The sequence below is a fragment of the Pantherophis guttatus genome, chromosome 3 (genome assembly GCF_059756535.1).
Source record: "Pantherophis guttatus breed Tessera chromosome 3, ASM5975653v1, whole genome shotgun sequence".
Lineage (NCBI taxonomy): Eukaryota > Metazoa > Chordata > Lepidosauria > Squamata > Colubridae > Pantherophis > Pantherophis guttatus.
The window spans coordinates 84,507,811-84,529,707 of NC_142065.1; the positions used below are offsets into that span (position 1 = coordinate 84,507,811).

At 36.2% G+C, this 21,897-nt stretch overlaps 1 protein-coding gene across 1 annotated transcript in view; it reads left to right on the top strand.

Annotated features, from left to right (window-relative positions):
• The window catches only part of DPYD (dihydropyrimidine dehydrogenase), a 584,219-nt gene that overhangs the window by 372,665 nt on the left and 189,657 nt on the right, over positions 1-21,897 (top strand). Inside the window, exon 14 of the mRNA XM_034437263.3 lies at positions 4,838-5,002. Coding sequence (XP_034293154.2) covers positions 4,838-5,002 — 165 coding nt within the window. The remainder of the gene's footprint in view (positions 1-4,837; positions 5,003-21,897) is intronic.

Genomic DNA, 21,897 nt, shown 5'->3' on the forward strand with positions numbered 1-21,897 from the left:
TAGGATGTGGGATACCCAGCTTGGTAATAGTATTTGCAATTGGAATATTGTAGTACTAGTAGTCAAATGGAAACTGAATTTGAACCAAAAATGTGATGTGAAGGTAATTTTAAGCTATATCAATAGCAGTATAATTTCTAAACATGCAAAAAAAAAAATCTATCATACTATTTCATCAGATTACACTTTGAATATTGAAACTAGACCAGGACAGTAAGAAAGATTCATAGAAAAGCAATAAATATTAGGGCTTTAGAAAATTAAGCTGTATGAAGAGGGACTAAAAAGGTTGGTATGTTTAGCTTTGACAATAGACAGGTGAGAGGCATAAAATAGCACTCTTCAAATAGCTGAAAGAATGTCATTGTTCTGACCTAGGCTTCCCTATATAGTAAAAAGCACACAATTAGTTCAAAAAACCTTTTTTTTTTATTTTAACGGCTGTGAATTCCTTTCATACACAGTACGTGCTGAATCACCAAGAATTTATGAATAGTCCAACAGAAGTCTGCCACAGTCCTTCGGATAAGGCTGGTAAACACCCACCTTTATCTTCTTTGACACGCTGCCAAAGACCTAATTGGCAATTATCTTGGCAAGGCCACACAGAAACAGAGTCAAAAATGGAGTTTCAAAGTACAAACCAACTCCATCCACAACGTTGCTTCCTGCAAAGCCCCATGTGCCTTTGCTCTTCCTTTATATCTTATGGGAGGGGCCAGTCATCTCCAAGCCTTACTCCCAAGTCGTCCCTTTTGTTTTAACTGTTCTTGCCTTCTGGCAGCTCTGCGCATGTGCGCACTGGGAACAAGTTCCCCCTGTTCCTCTGCCTCTCTGATGTCTGACTCTGGAGGCTCTGGAGTCTGCACATAACTCCCAGTGGCCCTGGCCCCATCTCTGCCTCTGATGCAGAGCCCTCTTCCGAGTCTTCCCCAGACTCCAGGACTGGCCCATGTTCCTCCCCAGCCTCCTCACTGTCTGACTCCACAGGCTGCTGGCAGACCACAACAGTCATATCGAAAAATATTAGGATCTGTTTTTTTTTTCTTGAGTGCAAGGCACAAAATATCAGAGTTAAACTACAAGAAGATTGATTCTTACTGAATGTTGAAAATAAAAAATCCTAACTGAAAGAGCCCTGGGATAGTAGAACAAATCAAGCAAAGAGGTGTTGGATTCCCTTCATTTGAGGTATTCAGGAAGTGAGACAGCTGCCTTGGATGCTTTAATTCGAGTATCTCCACTAAGCAGAGGTTATGTGGCAATAAAATACTCACTTGGATAGAAAGAGAGGTATGTTCTGTAAAGCTAAAGAAGGCAATCCTTCTATTAGCACAGTACCAGGATTAAAAATAACTAACTAACTAAATAATATTTCAAATCTTCGGTTCTGTAAGTATCCAAACCTATTGTTTCATGATGATAAAGGTATTATTGCAAGATCTAAACTGTTTGTAGTAGTAGTAAGTCTACCTTTTGCAGTTGGCTGATGGTGATTTTGTCAATTCAAGTGATACAACACTGATTTTGGGATTGCACCCCAAGCACCTTTACTATTGGTACTATCTTTGCTTTTTTGCCACAGTCATTCTATTTCTATTTGCTCGTCTTTCTATTTTCTTATCTTTCCCAGTTCTTTCACTTCTAGGTACTGCCATGTCCATTATCCAGACGTTGTTCTCTTTCCTATTGATAATTGCTAAATCTGGGGTGTTATGTGGCAGGTGCTTTGTCCCAGAACTATTTTGCATCTTCTTTTTCTTCTATATTCTATATTACTTTTCTAGAATATTCTATTTGATATATTTGTAATCCTACCAGTTCTTACTTGCAGACAAGTGTAATTTCTTGCAAATGTTATTATTGTTGTTGTTGTTGTTGTTATTTCAGTGGGAGGAGACATTGACAAATGCTGTATTTTTCTAAATATATTACAGTATCCTCATCTTTAAAGATTGCCAAAAAAAATTATCTGAAAATTATACTGATTTGTAGTATCAGGATATAAAGGCAAAATGTAATAGAAAAGGTTCTAAACACCATCATTTTCACAGTTATTATGGAAATGTCATCAGTGCCTATTAACTGCTGCACATTAATTAGTATGTTTTCTCTATATATGAATGTATATATTTGTATATTCATTTCTACTCATTTATTTCATAATATATAGTCCAAATAGAAAAACAAGTAAAAATTACCAGACATTTACATACAATATGAAGGAAGTTCCTTTATTTTCTGCTATGGTAGCACTTGGCAGATTCAGGAATAAATAATCATTTGTAGTGAGGGTATGCCTTATCAAACATATGCAGATCAGCACTAATTAATGCTAATTAACGTTTCCTGTCTATCTAGTTGGAAAAACGTCCAAATGTTATGAAATCAGTTAGTATGCCTATTACCCTAATTGTTTTATGTGGGATGGATCTTAATTAAAATATGTAAATTGATCTTAATTGCCATATACTAATGGGGGTTCATGTTATCGCTCCAGAAGTGACAAGATGGTGAGTAGGGATACTTAACCAAATACCTCTATGAAATCCTTAACCAAATGGCCTTTACCTAAAATTGTTTTTATTTTAAACCTGTAAATTTACATACTTCTATAAACGAATTTCAGTTTAGGTGATGTTTCCAAACAACACAATAATGTTAATGATTATTTATAAATTTAAATCTGAAATATCCTTTAAACCTTCCTAATTTTTGAATGAAATGAAATGATCATACAAAATATTTTTATTCAAAAAGCAACATGAATAAAATAATCAGAATGCTTATGGATTATATTTTCTGTTTAGACATAATATACAGTTTTTAAAGAAACATAAGGGCTGAAATTTGCCTAAAGGGAATGCCTATTGTCTACAAAACCTGCGTCTCGCTTCTAATGTAGACTATATTTAGTGAATGGTACAAGAATACTTGTCTGCCACCAAACTGAATGTTTGCATTTGAACATTGGAGTTTATCTACTGAGGAAATTCTGCCTGAATGTATTTATTTATTTATTCACTCATAGTTAGTAATCATGACTGAAACTAAAATGACATATAAAATCAGGTGCAAATATAGTAAGATCATTAAAAACACCATGGAGGCACATATAAGAAGTAAACAAAGATTTATTTGTTCATTTGCTTGTTTGTTTATTATGCCATTCATCTCCCCTCCAAGGTGACTCTGGACGATTTACAGATTATAAAACAAGTAAAAGATAGTTGAAAGATTAAAATAATACAGAGTTAAAATATTATTAAGAACTATTCTAAAACTGAACTAAGAGAGCTAAGATCCCGACAGGATGGGATGAGGTCTTATTATTCCATCACCCATCTCCAGAGAACCTCAGAATAGCTGGCAAAGGTGGATTTTAATATTCTTCTGGAAGGCCAAAAGAGAGGAGAAAGTTCTCACCTCCAGTGGTAGAATGTTGCACAGGAATGGGCCACAGCAAAAAAGGTTCATCTCCTTGACCCCATCTGTTTCAGTTTTTTAGTAGATGGGATCTGTAGCAGCCCTCTTCTGTGGGCATGAGTGGGACAGGCTTGTCACATCAGGGAGAGATAGCACTTCAAATAATCTGGACCCATGCCATGTAGGGCTTTAAAAGTAACAACCAACACCTCAATAAAGTAAAGCAAAACAAAAACAAATATATAAAATGAAGTCTAAATAATAAAATAAAAGACTTCTTCATGTTGTCATCACAATTTAGGTTACTTTCAGTTTTCTTATGGCAATAGTAGCCAATAAGAACTTAGTAATTCTCTTTGTAGTAGCAGGGTTCCTGTCCAAGAATAGAAAATAAACCCCTTCCTGAAAACTTGATCTTTACTAGGAGATATTATAGGTAATATCTTGATTGATATTGTGATATCACAATATTGTGATATTGTGATTTGTGTAATCAACATACTAATTGAATATTAGTAGTAGTAGTAGTAGTAGAATGATAGTAGTTATCATTCATAAAAATAATAAAAGAACCCAGTATAAAATTCAGAAAGTCTTCCCCTAATGACCCTAATTGGGGCTGGAATTTCCATTGATGCATCTGTTAGATGGTGGAGCACAAAGCATCAGGGAGTGCAGAGTGGCTGATATAATTGGAACACAGCATGGCAAGATTGGCAGGAAAGTGAGAGAGAGCAGCAGGTGTGGCCAGAGCATGTCAGGCCTAAGCCCAAAGATGCCACAGTGAGATCCAATTGAGTCCATTTCTTTATGGGATCTTCCAGTTTAATCTTGAAAAAGTAAAGTTATAAGCTTCTAACCTAATAGATACATAATGGATGGGAGATTCTAAGGTGAGCCTATCCTGAAACTTTTCCTCCCCGTACCATCCAATACAGGACTACACAGTCTCTGGTCTTGGGCCCGCTCTGGAATGTGCTGCCTCCTTCCTGGGAAACCACAGTGCTACTGCCAACTACTCTCCCTCCCTCTACTCCCTCTGCCCCATCTTCAGCTATACATTCTATTACAGGGCAATAGTGTGCAAGGCAACCAAAAGGGCATAGGTAGAGGGGAGACAGGTGAATGAGAGGAAGTTGAAGCTCCCCTGTGGTCATAAATGTGGGAGGTCTGCCAAATGCCCAATTTTGATCATGTGACCATGAGGACAATGCAGCAGTCATAAGTTTGAAACCAGGTACAAATATAATTTGTTCAGTGCCATCATAATTTGGCTTGCTGAACAAATGATTGTTAAGCAAGGACTACCTGTATGCACCTCAAGAGGGCAAAGTTTCAGAATTAAGAAGTAGAAATATTTTTTCTTTGCTCAATTTGAATTGCTAATTTTTATTTTTTACTGTTTTCACAGGACATTGTAACGAATGTTTCTCCAAGGATAATACGTGGAACTACCATAGGTCCCATGTACGGTCCAGGTCAAGGTTCCTTCCTGAACATTGAGCTCATAAGTGAGAAGATAGCAGCTTATTGGTGCAGGAGTATTACTGAATTGAAGTCAGACTTCCCTGACAAAGTAAGTCAGAATGAACTGCAAAGAAATTCACGTGTCAAGTAGAAACGATCAATACATTTTTTTCAGAAAATTGGAAGTCGCTTGAAAAGCAATTGCTACCATGGGATATATATATTCATTCACTTTTCTGATAATCAGGCCTTTCAGTATTTTCTGTTTTTAAAAACCTGCAAATATGTTTGACCAGACGTGAAGGGGGATAAAGCAAATGTTTATATACTGTGAGAAACAAAGCATCTGCTCAAATTACTCTGACAGTAGCACAGATCTGCCCCTTTTTCTAGCTTTTGTTCACAGATTCAATGCTTATCATGAGGTAAATACTTATACATGTACTGTACTTCAGCGTAGCCATGAAATTCATTTCAAAACTCTCATTATTAAAGAGATAAATTGGTTGTTTCTAAAGAAGGGTAAACTTTTTGTTCTGTGTTATAAAATGCTGGGGGCAAATAGGGTGTCAACTTGCAGAAATAGTTTTATCCAAATACTCATTTTTGATGCCTTCCTTTGAGAAATTCCATAGTACCAGTTATGGTATACTATATTCAGCAACAACAAAAACAAAATGTTCTTTTTAAAACATGACTGAGTGAAAACCATGAATGAAGAATGACATTTTGGCAGAAACAAAAAGAAAGCAGAGTTAAAAATACAAGAGAATTATTAGCTAATGATTACAGTAAAGTAAATTATTGCATTATTGTAAATATTAAAAAGAAGAAAATATAATTGCTTTTGCATTATAATGCAGCAGTTTAAAGGCTGATTTCAAAAATTAATATGTTAGGAATTAAAGCCTTTGTTACTGTTAAAATAGTTGACAGTTCTTTTGGTTGAACTCTGGAATCAAAGGGATTTGTATTAACATTATTCAAATTTTAGCTACATTATGTTTCAGTTTCAGAGAACCATGACAGAAATTGAACTGAATAACAGTAAATAATCAAAATAAATGATCAATTAATTTTCTGCAGGGGTTGAATCTTGATTTAATTTAATTCTGTTTTTTAAATAGCCAATTTTTTCTTTTCTTCTCCTACATAAATATTTACATGGATATTACAAGGTTTACATGGATAAAAACATTGAAAAAAGGCAGTTTTAATGTAATTAAATATATGGTTCCTTCAGGATGTTTTTGTTTTGTTTTTGCACTGTTGAATGATTTGCATGTAAGCACTCATAAAATATTGCAAAAGGGGAAAAACTAGTATGAAAAATCACCTACATGTGTAAACGGGTAAAGTATTATGCAGAAATATATTTTTTATTTTGGGGCAAATCTCAATCTATTATATTGTTTTGATATAATGATACTTGCATAGTACTAAAATTATTGACATTATATTGTTTTGTTTACTAATAGTATTAGAAATAAATAAATAAATAAATATCAGTATTAATTACAATTTAGGATATTGATATTACAAACATAAAATTATTTGACACTATGTAAAACAGTACATAATATAAGAAAAAAGAAGCTGCTGCAGTTTGTACAATGAAGGTTTTGATCTTGAGCTAGTTACTTAGTGTTGAAGTCTCCATTATATTGCAGGGATGTCAAACTTGCGTTGTCACGGCATTGTCACGTGATGTAGGCCAACTTTTTTCTCCTTCACTAAACCAGGCGTGGGCGTGGCCAGCGCATGACGCATCAGGCCTGTGGGCTGAGAGTTTGACACCCCTGGTATATTGTATACATGCCCACTCAAAAAATTTAATAAAAGGGAAAAAATATAAAATAGGCAAGATCAATTTAACAAGAATTTTGACCTGTGTAGTAATTTGGAATCGTGAATTCTATTTGGTTAGATTTTTTTTCCAAGTATTCATGAATTTTTCCTAACAGAATGAAAAAAAAATTGAATTGGTTGTCAGTGGTATCCATGGACATTCAATGCAAGTGAAAATCAGACTGACAAAAGAAGTGTTGCAATATCTCAATAGAAGCCACTTCCTTTGCTAAGTGAGTCACTATAGCACTCATATAAAGAGGCAGATCTTGACAAAAGGAGAAAAATCTTGCAGATGTCATAAGAGAAAACTAAACTGATTCATTTAGTTAGTTAAGTCCTTAGTTGGCCCCTTTGGCCATTGTAGTCAAATGGTTTTATAACATGGGATGCTGATGCTGAATTATTTTTCTTAAGAAAAAAACCTATTATATATGGGAATCAGGTAAATTATGGGGTTGTCTCCATGTTGGGAATCTTTATACTTTTTAAATTTGACTAATGGGAATGAGTAACCCTTTTAAAAGAAGTTATTGTTAGATTTGCTCATCCCACATGCTTATGTTTTCATGGGGGAAACATTCTCTCTTAATGAAAAAAATTCAGAGGAATTCAGATCAGGGCAGACTGAGCCAAAGAAGCAATTAAGAAAGAGAATGGAGGAAGGAACCAGTGGTGGGTTCCTCCCGGTTCGGTCTGGTTCGGCCGAGCCGGTAGCGGTGACGATATGACATCATCGAACCGGTTGTCCCCCCCCCACCCCCCCACGTTATTCTTACCTTTTATTTGGTCCCACCCCCAATGTATTGCTGCCTCCTGAGTCCCAGCTGATGACTAGAGGGAAAAAAACTGTTTAAACTCTTGCCGCGGGGCTTCAAAGGGTCGTCCTACAGCTGATCAGTGTTAAAAGCAAACAAATGAGTCGGGTCGTAAGTGTGAGGACTGGTCGTAAGTGCGAGGACCTTCCTGAAATGACTCTGACCAGCTAGCCATGCCCACCGAGTCACATGACCTCCAAGCCACACCCACAAAATAAACCACGCCCACAGAACTGGTAGTAAAAAAATTTAGAACTCACCCCTGGAAGGAACCTCTTGTGCTTAAATATATTTTACAGACAAAACCAAGAGATAAATGACACTTTAAAAGACTTATTAATTTGTTTTCACATAAAACTGCAAGAACTACAGATCAGGTGTTTTCCCATCATATTCTAATGTAGCTTTCAGGTAAATATGGCAGCACTGAATGACTGAAAGTAAGTGTAAAATTTCCATGGATGTATATAAGCACCTTGTGACTTTAATTCAGTACTTGAAAATATATTTCATGGCATAGTTAGAGCATCTGATAACTTAAACTTAAACTTAAACTTAAATTTAAGCAGGAAATTAAAGAATTGGTGAAATCTAAGTTTGATTTTTTGGAGAAAAAACTCTCAAAAGTGGCTAATGGTTTTACAGAATTTATGATACAGTTGGACACAAATACTAATGTACTAGAGTCTAAAATGGAAGAAATTCAAGATAAAATGGACAATAGAATTCAAAAAATTGAAAATGATTTGACAAACACTCAGGATAATAGCTTAGAAGAAAAACCTAAAATGGATGCTGATCAAAAGTATGGTAATGCAGAAAATCTGCAACAGAAGATTGAAAAAGAGATTTTAATGGTACAATATAATTTTACAGAATATGCGATAAGATTAAGAGGTTTGCAGGAAAATAATAGAGAGGATTTAAGGAAAATATCTTCTGAATTTCTAGCTGGGATTCTAAAGGTTCAACCTGACGAAGTGTTTTGTAGGATTGACAGAGTTTATCGAATCAACTCTTGGATTGCCAACCAAAGGCAATTGCCTAGAGATGTGGTGATTTATTTTACAGATAAAGAAATTAGGAATAATATCGTGCAAAATTCCTTCAATTCTAATTTGCAATTGTATGGAAGAAAGATTTGGATTTACAAGGAACTCCCACCTAAGATATTGATGGAAAGGAAGAAATTTGGTTTCTTGGTGATTGAGTTAAAAAAGAGAAATATCCCATTCAGGTGGGACGCCCCAGTTGGTATTATATTTAGATACCAAGGAGAAAGATATCAGCTAAATACTGTTGAAAGAGCAGAATAATTTTATCAAAATAGGTTGAAAATGAACTTAACATCTTCAGGTATAATACAGGATAAGCAGAAGGAGCCGGAAATAAAGGTAAAATATCGAATTACAGAGACTGTACCAGATGAATTGCCTTTGGATTTATTTGATACCCCAGCTGGACTATCTACAAATTTGAGAGAAGTGGCATCTAACATTAATGTGATGACTTATCAAGGCAAGGATAAGTATGGAAACCAATTAGGGGATATACAAGGGATAAAAAAGAAACATGAGATACAAAAACAAAACCAACAAGACCAATCTACAAAGCAGAATAAAAACCGACCAGATGATACACAATTTGTAGAAAGGAAACCAGGATGGAAACCAAACCCACAAAAAGAAAAGAAAAAAAGAAATAGGTGGTATAAAAACAGAAATTTCTAAATTAGGCAACAGTGAAGCCAGTGACTTTAAAATATGAATGATTATGTGTAAACACAGAAGAGGCGACGTATTGGTTAATATCATCCTGAGGATTGTGGCAGATCTCTGCATGGCCGTAATTTGGGGACGTGAAACGAGCCTTTAACTGATGGATTTGAATTATCCATTTTGGAATTTCTTTTTGTGTTGATAAACATATTATATTATCTTGAATCACAAGGCAAGAGAATTATGCTGGGGCATGCAGAAGATCGGGTTGTTACCCACTACGATGATGGGAATTAATAATCCTGATGAAACCCACAATTATTACTATATGGAATATAATTATAATGTCACTCGGGTGGTTGTTTTTACTTGTATACATATAAGAAGATATTTACTACTGATGGGGGCAGATATGATTGAAGATCCTGAATAAACTGTTGCACCAGCAAGCTATGTTACCCGATTATGGATGTTGGTTCTACCAATCCAGTGGAAAGACCTCAAAGAAGATACTATATGGATTATAAATTTAAAGTCATTGTCTTTTCTTTTTTTTTTATTTAGATATAATGGAAAATATAGACATATATTTTTAAGTAGTGTGGGCAGTGATTCAAAGATATTAAGAAATGTTGTGTATGGTAATTTTGCATGATAGTGGGTGAATAAGCTAGTTAGTAGATTGATTAGCCTAAGAAAAGGGATTTTTAAGTGATATATTTAGGGGAGTGGAGGAAATGGATAGAGTGGAATAAATGTTAAACTAGATTTTATGGGGAAGGCCGCTTTGAAATGTTATAGTAATATATATAGAAGATTAAATGTTAAAGTAGGACTTATTGTATAGTTTTAAAGTGGAGAAGTTATTCTATAATGTCATAGTATAATGTCTTTTTTTTTTCCCCTTTCTTTTCTCTTTTCTGAAATGTATGGATAAAGGGGGATGTTATAATATTAATAATATTTTTAGTAAGTAAAGGTCAATATCTAGAGGAGGGAGTAAGTAATCTGTTATGAATTATGAAGAAGTCACAGGGGGGATGGGTGGGGAGGGGGGGTTAGGGAGGGGGAGGGAGAGGGGGAAAAAAAGGGGGGGAAATTTGTATTTGAAAACTTTTTCAATAAAAAAAAAATTAAAATAATTAAATAGATTTGGCCCGGTTTAAAACCCCGAAAATTTAAAATACCCCAATTTAAAATTATTATGTTGATAGCCCTGCCTGGTGGAACAACAACTTGAACAAGGGTACCCTTATTGAAATTGTTTGGGATGCGAGTAAGGCGTATATGCGGGGGGTACTGATTTATATGAATTCTAAACATAAATCAAATCAACAAAGAAAAAGATTAGAACTGGAAGGGGAGATAAAGAAAAAAGAGCAGTTGCTTATAAAAAATCCAACAGATGAAAAATTACAAGGAATTATAAAACTTTTGAAAGATCAATTTCAAATGCTTACAGCGGAACAAGCAGCAACTAATTTACAATTTGCGAAACATAATACATTTTGCAACGCTAACAAACCGGGCAGGTGGTTGGCTTACACGCTGAGGAAGCAGCAGAGCACTCGGACTATTGGTAGTATTGAGTATGGAGGGAAGAATGTATTTCAACAAAGATTAATCAAAGAAGCCTTCTTAGATTATTATACTAAACTATATGCTAAAGATGATATACAGAATGAACTTATAAATAAATATTTAGAAGAAAAGAGAGTTATAAAAATTTCTAGTGTTCAAAAGGAAAGAACGAGTCTACCAATAACAGCTGAGGAGATTATTGTTGCTATTAAACAACTGAAAACAGCTAAAGCTCCAGGAACGGATGGTTTAACTGCGGTGTATTATAAAACTCTACAAGCAGAAATGATTGAACATCTTAAAGATTTATTTTGTAGTATACAACAAGGAGGAAAAATACCCCCTTCATGGAAAGCAGCTTTTGTTTCTTTGATACCGAAAGAGGAAGCAGGTTCTACAAAACCGGAAAATTTTAGACCAATATCTCTCCTGAATACGGACTATAAAATTTTTGCGAAAGTATTAGCCAACAGACTAATGCCAGTTATTCAAGAGGTGATTCATCATGATCAAACAGGATTTATAGAAGGCAGATACATGAAGGATAATGTGAGGCAAATTATAGATTTATTGGAATATCTTGAGAAGAATAAACAGATCTCTGCAGTGCTGGTGTTTTTGGATTCGGAGAAGGCCTTTGATCGAGTAAATTGGAACTTTCTATTAAAGACTTTTTAAAAAATGGACTTTGGGGACCAGTTTGTACAGGTGGTTTCAGCAATCTAACAAGAGCAAACAGCACAAATTATCATTAATGGAAGCTTAACTACAAATTTTAGTATAGAAAAAGGTACAAGACAAGGTTGTCCATTATCCCCGTTGTTTATTTTAACTCTAGAAGTCTTGCTGAATACAATACGGGACTTGAGCACGTTGAAGGGAATAGTGATAAGGCAAGAGGATTACAGAACAAGGGCATTTGCAGATGATCTGGTTGTTACCCTAACACGGCCGATGGAATCAATAATTCAGATGAAAGACATTATAGAAGAATATGGTATGGTATCAGGATTCAGACTGAATCAGAAAAAAAAACTAAGATGATAGTTAAAAATATGACAATTGATCAAAAGAAGGAATTGGAAAGGAAGGCAGGCTTTGAAATAGTACCAAAGGTGAGATATCTAGGAGTTCAAGTTGCAGATTCAAATATAAAACTGTTCCAAAACAATTATGAGGTGTTGTGGCGAAAGGTACAAAAGGATATGGAAACTTGGAAAAAACTGCAGCTGTCTCTACTTGGAAGAATAGCAGCAGTTAAAATGAATGTTCTACCTAGATTTTTATTTTTGTTTCAAATGATTCCGGTGCTTAAAAGTGATAAACAGTTGATGGAATGGCAAAAAGGAGTGAATAAGTTTGTTTGGAACGAGAAAAAGCCAAGAGTGAAACTGAAAATTATGCAAGATGTTCGTGAAAGGGGTGGTCTTAAACTTCCAAACCTGCGACTGTATTATGAAGCAGCAGCGTTGACACAAGCAAGTGACTGGTTTGGAAGAACAAAGACTGGAATATTGAATATAGAGAGTCATGACCTTGAATTTGGCTGGCATGCATACCTATTTTATGAGAACAAGGTGGATAAAGTATTTAACAGCCATATGCTTAGAAACTCCTTGATGAGAGTATGGAAGAAGCACCGGTTCAAATGGGATTATAAAATACCGTTATAGTTGGATCTTGATCACATCATACGGAATATAAATATAAAGTCACTCGGGGGGGGTTTATATAAAGAAGTAATTTTTTGTGATGGGGGCAGATTGCAGTTAAAGACATTAAACTTACTGTTGGAAGAAGGGATTAATTTAACTTGGTTACAGTATAATCAACTTCAACTGAGATGGAGAGAAGATCAAAAAATTGGATTAATGTTGCATGAAGAAGAATTGGTTAGACAGATAAAAGAGAAAGGCCCAGTGCATATTAAGAAGGTTTATAATGTTTTGTTAGAAAGAGATTCAGAAAATGAATTGGTTAAAGACTGTATGATAAAATGGGCGCAAAATTTTGCAGAACCAGTTATGATGGAAACATGGGAAAAAATATGCGGTCAGAATGTTAAATTTACACAGTCACAGAATTTGAGGGAAAATTTCTATAAAATGTTTTATAGGTGGCATTTAGATCCTAAGAAATTGTCGTGCATGTATCCTAATGTTCAACCAAAATGTTGGAGATGTGATTGCTTAGATGCTACCTATTATCATATATGGTGGACCTGCAAGAAAGTAAAGGCTTTCTGGATAAAAATTTGGTGGGTTATGCAAAATGTTCTGAAGAAAAAAATCCAATTTTCTCCTCAATTGTTTTTACTGGGTATGGTTAGGGGCTTTTCAGTGGGTGAAACAAAATTGATATTGTATATGGTGACAGCAGCTAGGTTATTGATTGCTCAATATTGGAAAAGGGAGGTTATGCCTACAATTCAAGAATGGACTTTGAAGGTGGCCAGTTTTGCAGAAATGGCAAAGATATCAGCATACTTAAAAGACCGGACTCAAGAGACCTATGCATGGGAGTGGAAGAAATGGATAGATTATGTGCAGAATAAATACCAAACCAGGAAGTACCAGATAGCTTTTAGCTGAATGTTGTGTAGAAATGTATAGTACGTAGGGGGTACAATAGCTTAATATTATGAATAAAATGTATGGTACACAGGGGGGGAGAATAGAAGGGTGGTAAAGTATGACATAATACAATGTGGACGGATTTCACCTTGGGGAAGTCATGGAAGGAGGGGAGGGCTGGGGAGGGTTAGGGAGGGAAGGGGAGGGGAAATGGGGGGAAAATTTGTATTGGTAAAACTTTTTCAATAAAAAAAAAAGTGACCATTCTTTCTCATAGTGCACAAATTGCTAGAGGAAAACATAAAACATGCCGTAATTTTTTTTCTCAGGAAATAATATATATGTGTGTTAAGGTCTTGAGAGAAAGAAAAGAAGGGAATTGGTTCAAGAATTCCATTCCACAAAGTTACGGTGGCTTTACCTCAAGTTGCAAGACTGCAGTCTTCCGAGTCTTCTGTTTATGTTCAAAGATCTTTTTTATAAAAAGAACAGTAAGGCATATTGGAGATTTGTATTTTCAGTGTAAAGTACTATTTACTTAGAGCACAAGACATTGGTCTTGTTGGATGGGAACACATTTCACAGTTTTATGACGACTATAAGCACATCTTGAAACACATTGCCTCAAGGTGTAAAAAAGGAGAAAATTAAAGCCATTTCTGAAACATTCTGCTAGACTTCTTCCAGAAAATGAATTGAGAGCCTCTTTTGATTATTGGGAAAAACGAATCCTTAATGGCTAGAAATAGCTTGAGTACTCACATCACAAGGTCTTAACAATTAGGCTAATGCCTGTGCTGAAAAAATCCTATATGAAGGAATACAAGAAGAGCTGCTTCTAAGAAAGAAACTGTACTACATTACAGCTCAGCATTTTTTTTTCTCCTGAAATGATTGCATTACCTATTATGTAAAAATGGTGGATGTGTCTGTGGTCTTTTGTGCATCTGTGTCATGAGAACATGAATACATTTCCATCCAACTGATTTTGCTAAAAACAACAACAACAATTTTATTTTCATACAGGCTTCCATTCTGCTTATTGTTTTCTTATTCATGTCTGTTCTGAAGTAAGCCCAATTGAGTTCAGTGGGATCCATATAGCTTCAATTATATGGATATAAGATTATATCCTAACAGATCATTCTGAACATTAACAGCACAATGTAATGCACATTTGCTCTGAAATGGTCCATTTCATCCTTGGGACTTTCTTCTAAATAAATGAGTATGCAGTTTCACTCGGTAAAAAAAAAATGGAACATTCATTTCCCTAAAATATAAACAGTATAAACTTTTAATGAATTAAAATGACTCAGTTAAGCAAAAATCTCTTTCCATCGCAATTTCATTTCATTTTAAAACAACAATGACAACCTAGGTACATTTATTTTTTTTTAATTTCCAAGGAATCAAAGTCCTGTTTAGGTTAACAACTCATGGTTTGTGCCTTAGGTGATCAAATGTTCATAGCCCATCATTAATCCAAAATAAATTTCCTGTCCCTCAGCTCTCACTGGTTTATAGAAAATTTAAGTAAAGAATTAATGTTATATAGAGTTAAAAAGAAGAAAAAACACAAGAGAAAAAATATGTAAGTGCTATTAGTGCTAAAGTAAAGGTTTGTTCACCTAACAATAATGGGAGAAAAACAAAATCATGTATTACCATATTTTTCGGAGTATAAGATGCACCTTTTTCCCCCCTAAAAGGGGATGAAACACCGAATGTAGCCCCGTCCACCCACTGGCCCCCACCCTTTGGCCTCTGCTTCCCAGCAGTTACCTCCTTGCAGCAAACAGCAAGAAAAAACAGCTCCTTTCAGTTTCAGCACACCTAATTAGCACAAGTTGATTGGATCGGCCTCCCGACTCTCAGCTGATTTGCACTCAGCTGTTTTGTGTAGGGCTCTACTGCTTGCTGCAAGGAGGTAAATTGCTGCAGCAGATCTTTTTTTTCCTTGTGCTAATCAAGCTATGCTGAAAACGAAAATGAAAGTAAAGCAGGCTGTTTGCTGTTTGCTGCAACAAGGCAAAATTGCTCAGAGGCAGAGGCAAATTTATTTTTCTTCTTTTTCTCACCAAAAAAGGTAGGTGCGTCTTATAGTCTGGTGTGTCTTATACTCTGAAAAATACTGTAGTTCTTTGTGGCTGTTTTAGGATTAGTTAGAATTGCTGATAATTCTGGTTTACCAGAATTATTAATAATCCTGGTTTATGGTTTCCAAATTGAATTTCTATATACCCTGCTTGATCATTCTTATTTGTCTCCTCTCCAAGAAGGAAGTTCTTCTTGGAGAGGAGCCATTATAGTGCCAGTCCCTAAGCAGACAGTAGTTGTATCTCTTAATGATTATAGATCAGTAGCTTTAACATCTGTTGTCATGAAATGTTTTAAGAGTCTGGTGCTGAACTATATTAAGGCTAGTATTGCATCTACTTTGGACCCATACCAATTTGCATATAGGTGTAATAGATCAACTCATGATGCTATGTCTATTGTTGTCCATACTGTATTGAATCATTTGGAACAACAGAGAACATATGTAAGGTTGTTATTTGTGGATTATAGCTCTGCTTTAACGCCATTCTATCCAACAGGTTGTTTCTTAAAATGACCAATTTGGATATAAATCAGACGATTTAAAATAAAAAAATAATAATAAAATAAAATAATAACTTTATTGTCATTGTATGTGTATACACAGTATACCCATACAATGAAATTCACTTAACACCCAAAGACCAGGTCCAACACGCATAACAATCCCCAAACACCCCCCCCCCCACAAATTCCTAACCCCTAAACCACCCAAACATCCACACCCTTTAGTTCATTGTTGAGTGCATTTATAGCTCAGGGATAAAAACTATTCAGAAAACGTGCGGTCCAAGTTTTAATTGTTCTGTATCTTCTGCCAGAAGGCAACAGTCCAAAAAGATTGTAAGCATTTGTTTGTGGATAAAGGATTTTCTGATGGCTACTTGTTTTGGTTAATTCTGCTATACAAAGGATGAAATTAAGATGAATAATCATGATGAACAGAACCTATAGAAAATACTTTTCCATAGAAGGTAGCAACTTCTTCATCTTTGTCATTTCTACTCTTTTCAGTTCACATGAAAAATCATAATCATTATTAGATCCATTTGGAAGAGCCAAGAACAAACATTTAGGTAATATGTGGAAGCACATAGGTTGTGATTCCTAAATCAGATGTATTGTATGTATGTATATATGTATCAGTGGTGGGTTGCTACTGGTTCACCCCGGTTTGGGTGAATCGGTAGCAGCAGTGGCAGGAGGCTCTGCCCACCTGCCCGGACATCATCAAATACGCTCTGCGCATGCGCAGAAGCTTCTGTGCATGTGCAGAAGTGGTGCGTGCGTGCGCAAACAAACCAGTAGCAAAGGTAGTGAAACACACCACTGGTATGTATGTATGTATGTATGTATGTATGTATGTATGTATGTATGTATGTATGTATTCCTTCACAAAAAATATTTATTCTAATTAATAGGGCAAGAAAATAACTTATAAATGCCGTCGGTTTTTTTATGTCCAGCAGAATGTTTGATATAATCAGCAAACATTACAATATATAGGTCAGCAATGGTTTGAATGTGTTAGGCTATTTTTCTAGACTTATTTTAGTAAAATAATAGAACTTACATCCAGACTTTTAAATTGGATCCAGGGTATCTATGGACTGTTTCCTCTTCTTTTCTGCTAGCTCTGGAGTGACACTGTGACACAGTAACAGTTAAAAGTGCACTGATTTCTTTAAGTTAAGTCCAAAGAGTCATGTAAAGTAGAAATGGCAGAATTAGTGGTGCTCTAGAATTTGCTCAATTTAAACGAAATGTATACCTTTTAAGCACTTTAGAAATAAGTTCATGGTTTACCCATTCTTGCTTAAATTAACTCAAATACTTCTGTTATAGCAATATCACTTAGACTTATATACCGCTTCACAGTGCTTTACAGCTCTCTCTAAGCAGTTTACTCTGTGCCCCCAACAATCTGAGTCCTCATTTTACCCACCTCGGAAGGATGGAAGGCTGAGTCAACCTGACTCAGGTTGAGTTATGTTTAATGTTTATAGTTGTCGCAGAGAGACACATATTTGGATTCAAACGAAACAGCTAAAAGTTAAATTCAGTTGGATAACAAAACATTAACTCTCTTTTTTAATACTCAAGAAAACAATGGTTATGGACTATGGAAATACTTTCCCTAGTACCCTTAGTGCATATAAGGCATGCAATTTTAATTTCATGAAATAGAAATGCTTTAAATGTTTATGTTATATAGCAAAATGTCATTTTAGGATTTTATACTTAAAGCTATTAAACATTTCCTTGCGTCTCAAGTCTTATCATAAAATCTCTTTTTTTTAAATGACATGTATTAAATAAAACCATGCTCATGTTCTTATATCTCACCAACTCTGTCTGAGGGTATAATTTATTGAAACAGAAGTGGTGGCCTGATAATATAGTAGCAGATTCTCCAAAACATATCTGTTGATAGGCACAAGGGAAGTCATAAAAGTAATTCAATGGTTAAGTCTCCCTACAAATTGGATAAGATGTAAGGAATATAACAATATTGATGAAATTATGAGGGTCTGTATTATACTTTCCTGAGATTAAGTCACCTTGATTATATATGGTAATTTTTTTTGTTTTATTAATGCTTAGATTTAAATAGTTAAGGATTTTATTCACATAGTTTCTTGATCCAAAATTTACTAATTGAAAAAGAAGGGTAGCGTTTAAAGGAAGGATTCTAGTTCGTTCAGCCTCTCCTGGTAGAAATGGAGAAAACCAATCAGTGTAGATCAGAGGTGTCAAACTCAAGGCCCGGGGGCCAGATCCGGCCCATGGGGTGCTTATATCTGGCCCGCGGAGCTGCCCTGGAAACAGCAAAGACCGGCTCTGGTGCCTCTGCCAGAGAAAATGGAGCTCGAGAGGGCTGCAGGTGGCCCTCTTGAGCTCCGTTTTCACTGGCAGACAGTTGCAGGAGGCTGTCACAGCCAAAAATGGAGCTTGGGGGCCCGTTTTCACGGGCTGAACACTCGGGCCACCACAAGCACTCCAACATGAGTGACGTCAAGCTGGCCATGCCTACCCTGGCCCCACCCACCCTGGCCCTCTGAGGTCAAACACATTGATGCGGTCTGAGGTCAAAGACATTGATGCGGCCCTCAATGAAATCTAGTTTGACACCCCTGGTGTAGATACTACTGGCAAGATAAATGAATGGTCTGACTACATAAAAAGTATCTATGTTCCTATTTTAGAATATTAAACTGTTTTCCTCCTAAAGTGTTGTATATGCTATATGTTATGAAATGCAATAGAAGGCAACAAAGCACATCTGCAAGAATAAATAACAGATGTGCTGTGGCAATGTAGCCACTACTCTAGCAAATTATAATTATATATTACACTCCAGCATTTTCATACCAAGTTTAGGCAGGATGCACCTGCATGCTTGTTTGATCCTGATAAGCCAGGATTCAGAAGAATTCCACTTTATCGTGGCATAAGGTAGCCTACTGGGAATGACGCCATATATTCACTTAGATAGCATCAAGATCATGGAAAGTGGTAGTACTGCTTTAGACTGCACTGGTGAGACCACACTTAGAATACTGCATCTAGTTCTGGTTGTGTTCTGCCCCAGCTCCTTTCTGAGGATATTGACACACACCAACGGTCCTTATCAAATTTATTAAGTAGCAAGAATAAACCAAAGTCCAGCAAAGATTGGCAACCAGCCCAGAAAACAAAATATGATAAGAGTTTTCCAAAAATGCTCTGATGATAATTACAAGTTGTTTCCAGCAAGAAACTTACTAACCGCATGTGACTTAAATAGGCTAAGGGAGTGGCCAATTATCCTCAAGCCTTACTCTCGAGGAGACCTCCTCCTCCTGAGTAGCCACTCCTGCCTTTTGGCAGCCCTGCGTGCTCGAGCATTGAAAAGAGGCTCCTCCACTTCGCTCTCTCCACTTAAGAGTCTCTGCCTCTGGCACCACATCCTCTTCAGCCTCCTCGCTATCCAATGCGAGCGCCGGTTGCGCAGGCTGCTGGCGTGACACCACACCAGCCTCCTCGTCGTCGGGATCAGCCATGATCCGTGCAGGCCACTGGTGGGCCACAACAGGTTGCCATGATTCAAAAAAGATGCTGAGACCCTAGAAAGGGTGCAGAGAAGAAGAACAAAGATGATAAGGAGTACGGATGCTAAATACTACAATGAACTAGATAAGTTTAGCCTAATGAAGAAAAGCTCAGGAGAGACATGATAGCAGTTTTCCAATACTTGAAGGTCTGTCACAGGGAAGAGGGTGTTGATTTATTCTCCATAGCACCTGAGGGCAGAACAAGAAGCAATAGGTAGAAGCTAGTCAGAGGGAAATTCAACCTGGAAATAAGGAGGAATTTCCTGACAGTAAGAACAATTAATCAGTGGAACAACTTGCCTCTCAGAATTGTGGAGGCTCCATCGCTGGAGGTTTTTAAGAAAAGATTGAAGAACCATTTGTCTGAAATGATATAAGGATTCCTGCCTTGGGCAGGGGGTGGACTAGAAGACTTTCAAGGTCCCTTCCAACGTTATGATTCTACGATTCAGATCTTGTTTTCCCTACTGTTTTTATAGTCTCATGCAAACTGTACTGAATCCTCCTACTATCATTTGCCCATTTTGATATTAGTTGCAGGAACCTATTGATCTAGTAATGCCTATTTTAAAACACAGCACCAACTTCTTCAGGCCAAAACCTAGTGCTGCTATGATATTTTGTAGCTTAAGCTGTACTTTAAAATGTATGTCTGTGACAGACTAAACTGTTAACTATATGACAAAAGATAAAATTCAGGCTGCCAATGCTCTTGAGATAATGGCATACGGAATATCCTGAAATAAGAGTGACAGACTTAGAAGTTGAGATAAACAATGAAAGATATCTGTTTGGCATATGAAAGACCCTGGATGCTGATAGGCTGTAGTTTTGGTATGTGGAAATCTGTCCAAGTGGTGGACTTCCTGTTGTGTTTTTGGTCACAATTCTGCTAAAGAAGATCTGAGAGACTAGGCGGGAGGGACAGAAAGACGATTGACAAGAGACCCATCTTCCTCATTCTGTTGAAATGCTTTCTTCCTGGTTTTAAGGCATCAGAAAGATTGTGTTGACCCCTATTCTGTCTTAATAATTACTGGAGTTATTCTCAGTTCTAATATAAGACAAGTTAGAAAGAGAAGAATAAAAAGCAGGCAGAGTTTTGGGGTGGAATTAAATGCGTCATCAGTTTAGAATCCTTGTGTTGCCACAAGAGGTCCAATTCCATCCCTCCTTGAATTCCGTTGATCATTATCTAGCACCAAGTTAGTGCTGACCATTAATTTATTGGATTCTTGTGTATAGGCTTAAATAAGTTTTTTGTGCTGAAACTTTGTGCCTGACACTTCCCCTCCCATGAAATATCACCAGCTCTGAAGAAGGGTCTATGACAACTCGCTGTGACCAACTCACCATGGCCCAACTTGCCACGGGACAAGAGTTACATCAATATCGAATAGTTGAATAGAATCATTAAAGAAAGGATGCCAAAGAAGGGTTAGGGTTAGACAAAATGAAACGTGAATGACAAAAATTAAAATGATTTCTTAATTATTTTAAATGATTAAATTGGCATGTTGAATTATCCCGCAGCAAATTGTCCCTTGGCGAATTGGCCATGGCAAGTTGTCCCACAGCGAATTGGCTGCGGTGAGTTGTGCATTGTGAGTTGGCCGTAGCGAGTTGGCTGCAGTGTGCGGTGAGTTGTCCCATTCCTCTAACAAAAACTACATAAAACATTCTCCTTTATTGTGTCTATGATGGATACATGTTTTGATAAATAACTAGAGCAGTGGGACAGAACTTATCAGCTGACTGAACTCCTGATAGTCAACTATTTTTACACTATTCTTGAGTAGTAGTATTATGATGTTTTTCTGGAATGTCTCTATTCCATTGTTTCTCAAACTTGGCAATGTGGAAGATGTGTTGACTACAACCCCCAGAATATATGAATATTTAGATCTGATACATTCTGATTTATATATTTATACTACAGGAGTTCCTGATGTTGAACTTAATTTAAGTGCACCCTTTGGTGAAGGCAGTAGGGGATATCAGTATTTAGTTCTGATGTATTGGCCTGCTAGATTGGTCAAAAGGAAGAAAAGATTTATGGTATTCTAACAAGTAGGAATATTCTGGAAATACACATTTCCTGTGTAAATATAGTTATGACCGTCTACTCCATTTGTTGCCTCAAAATGAAAAAATAACTCCCATATTCTGCCTCAGGCCAAAAAAAAAAATTAAGTTAGAGAATAGTTGTTATTTCCCACCTGATTACATTAGGACTTGAATTTAGGCAAGTTCTTGAATTTTGATATGCATT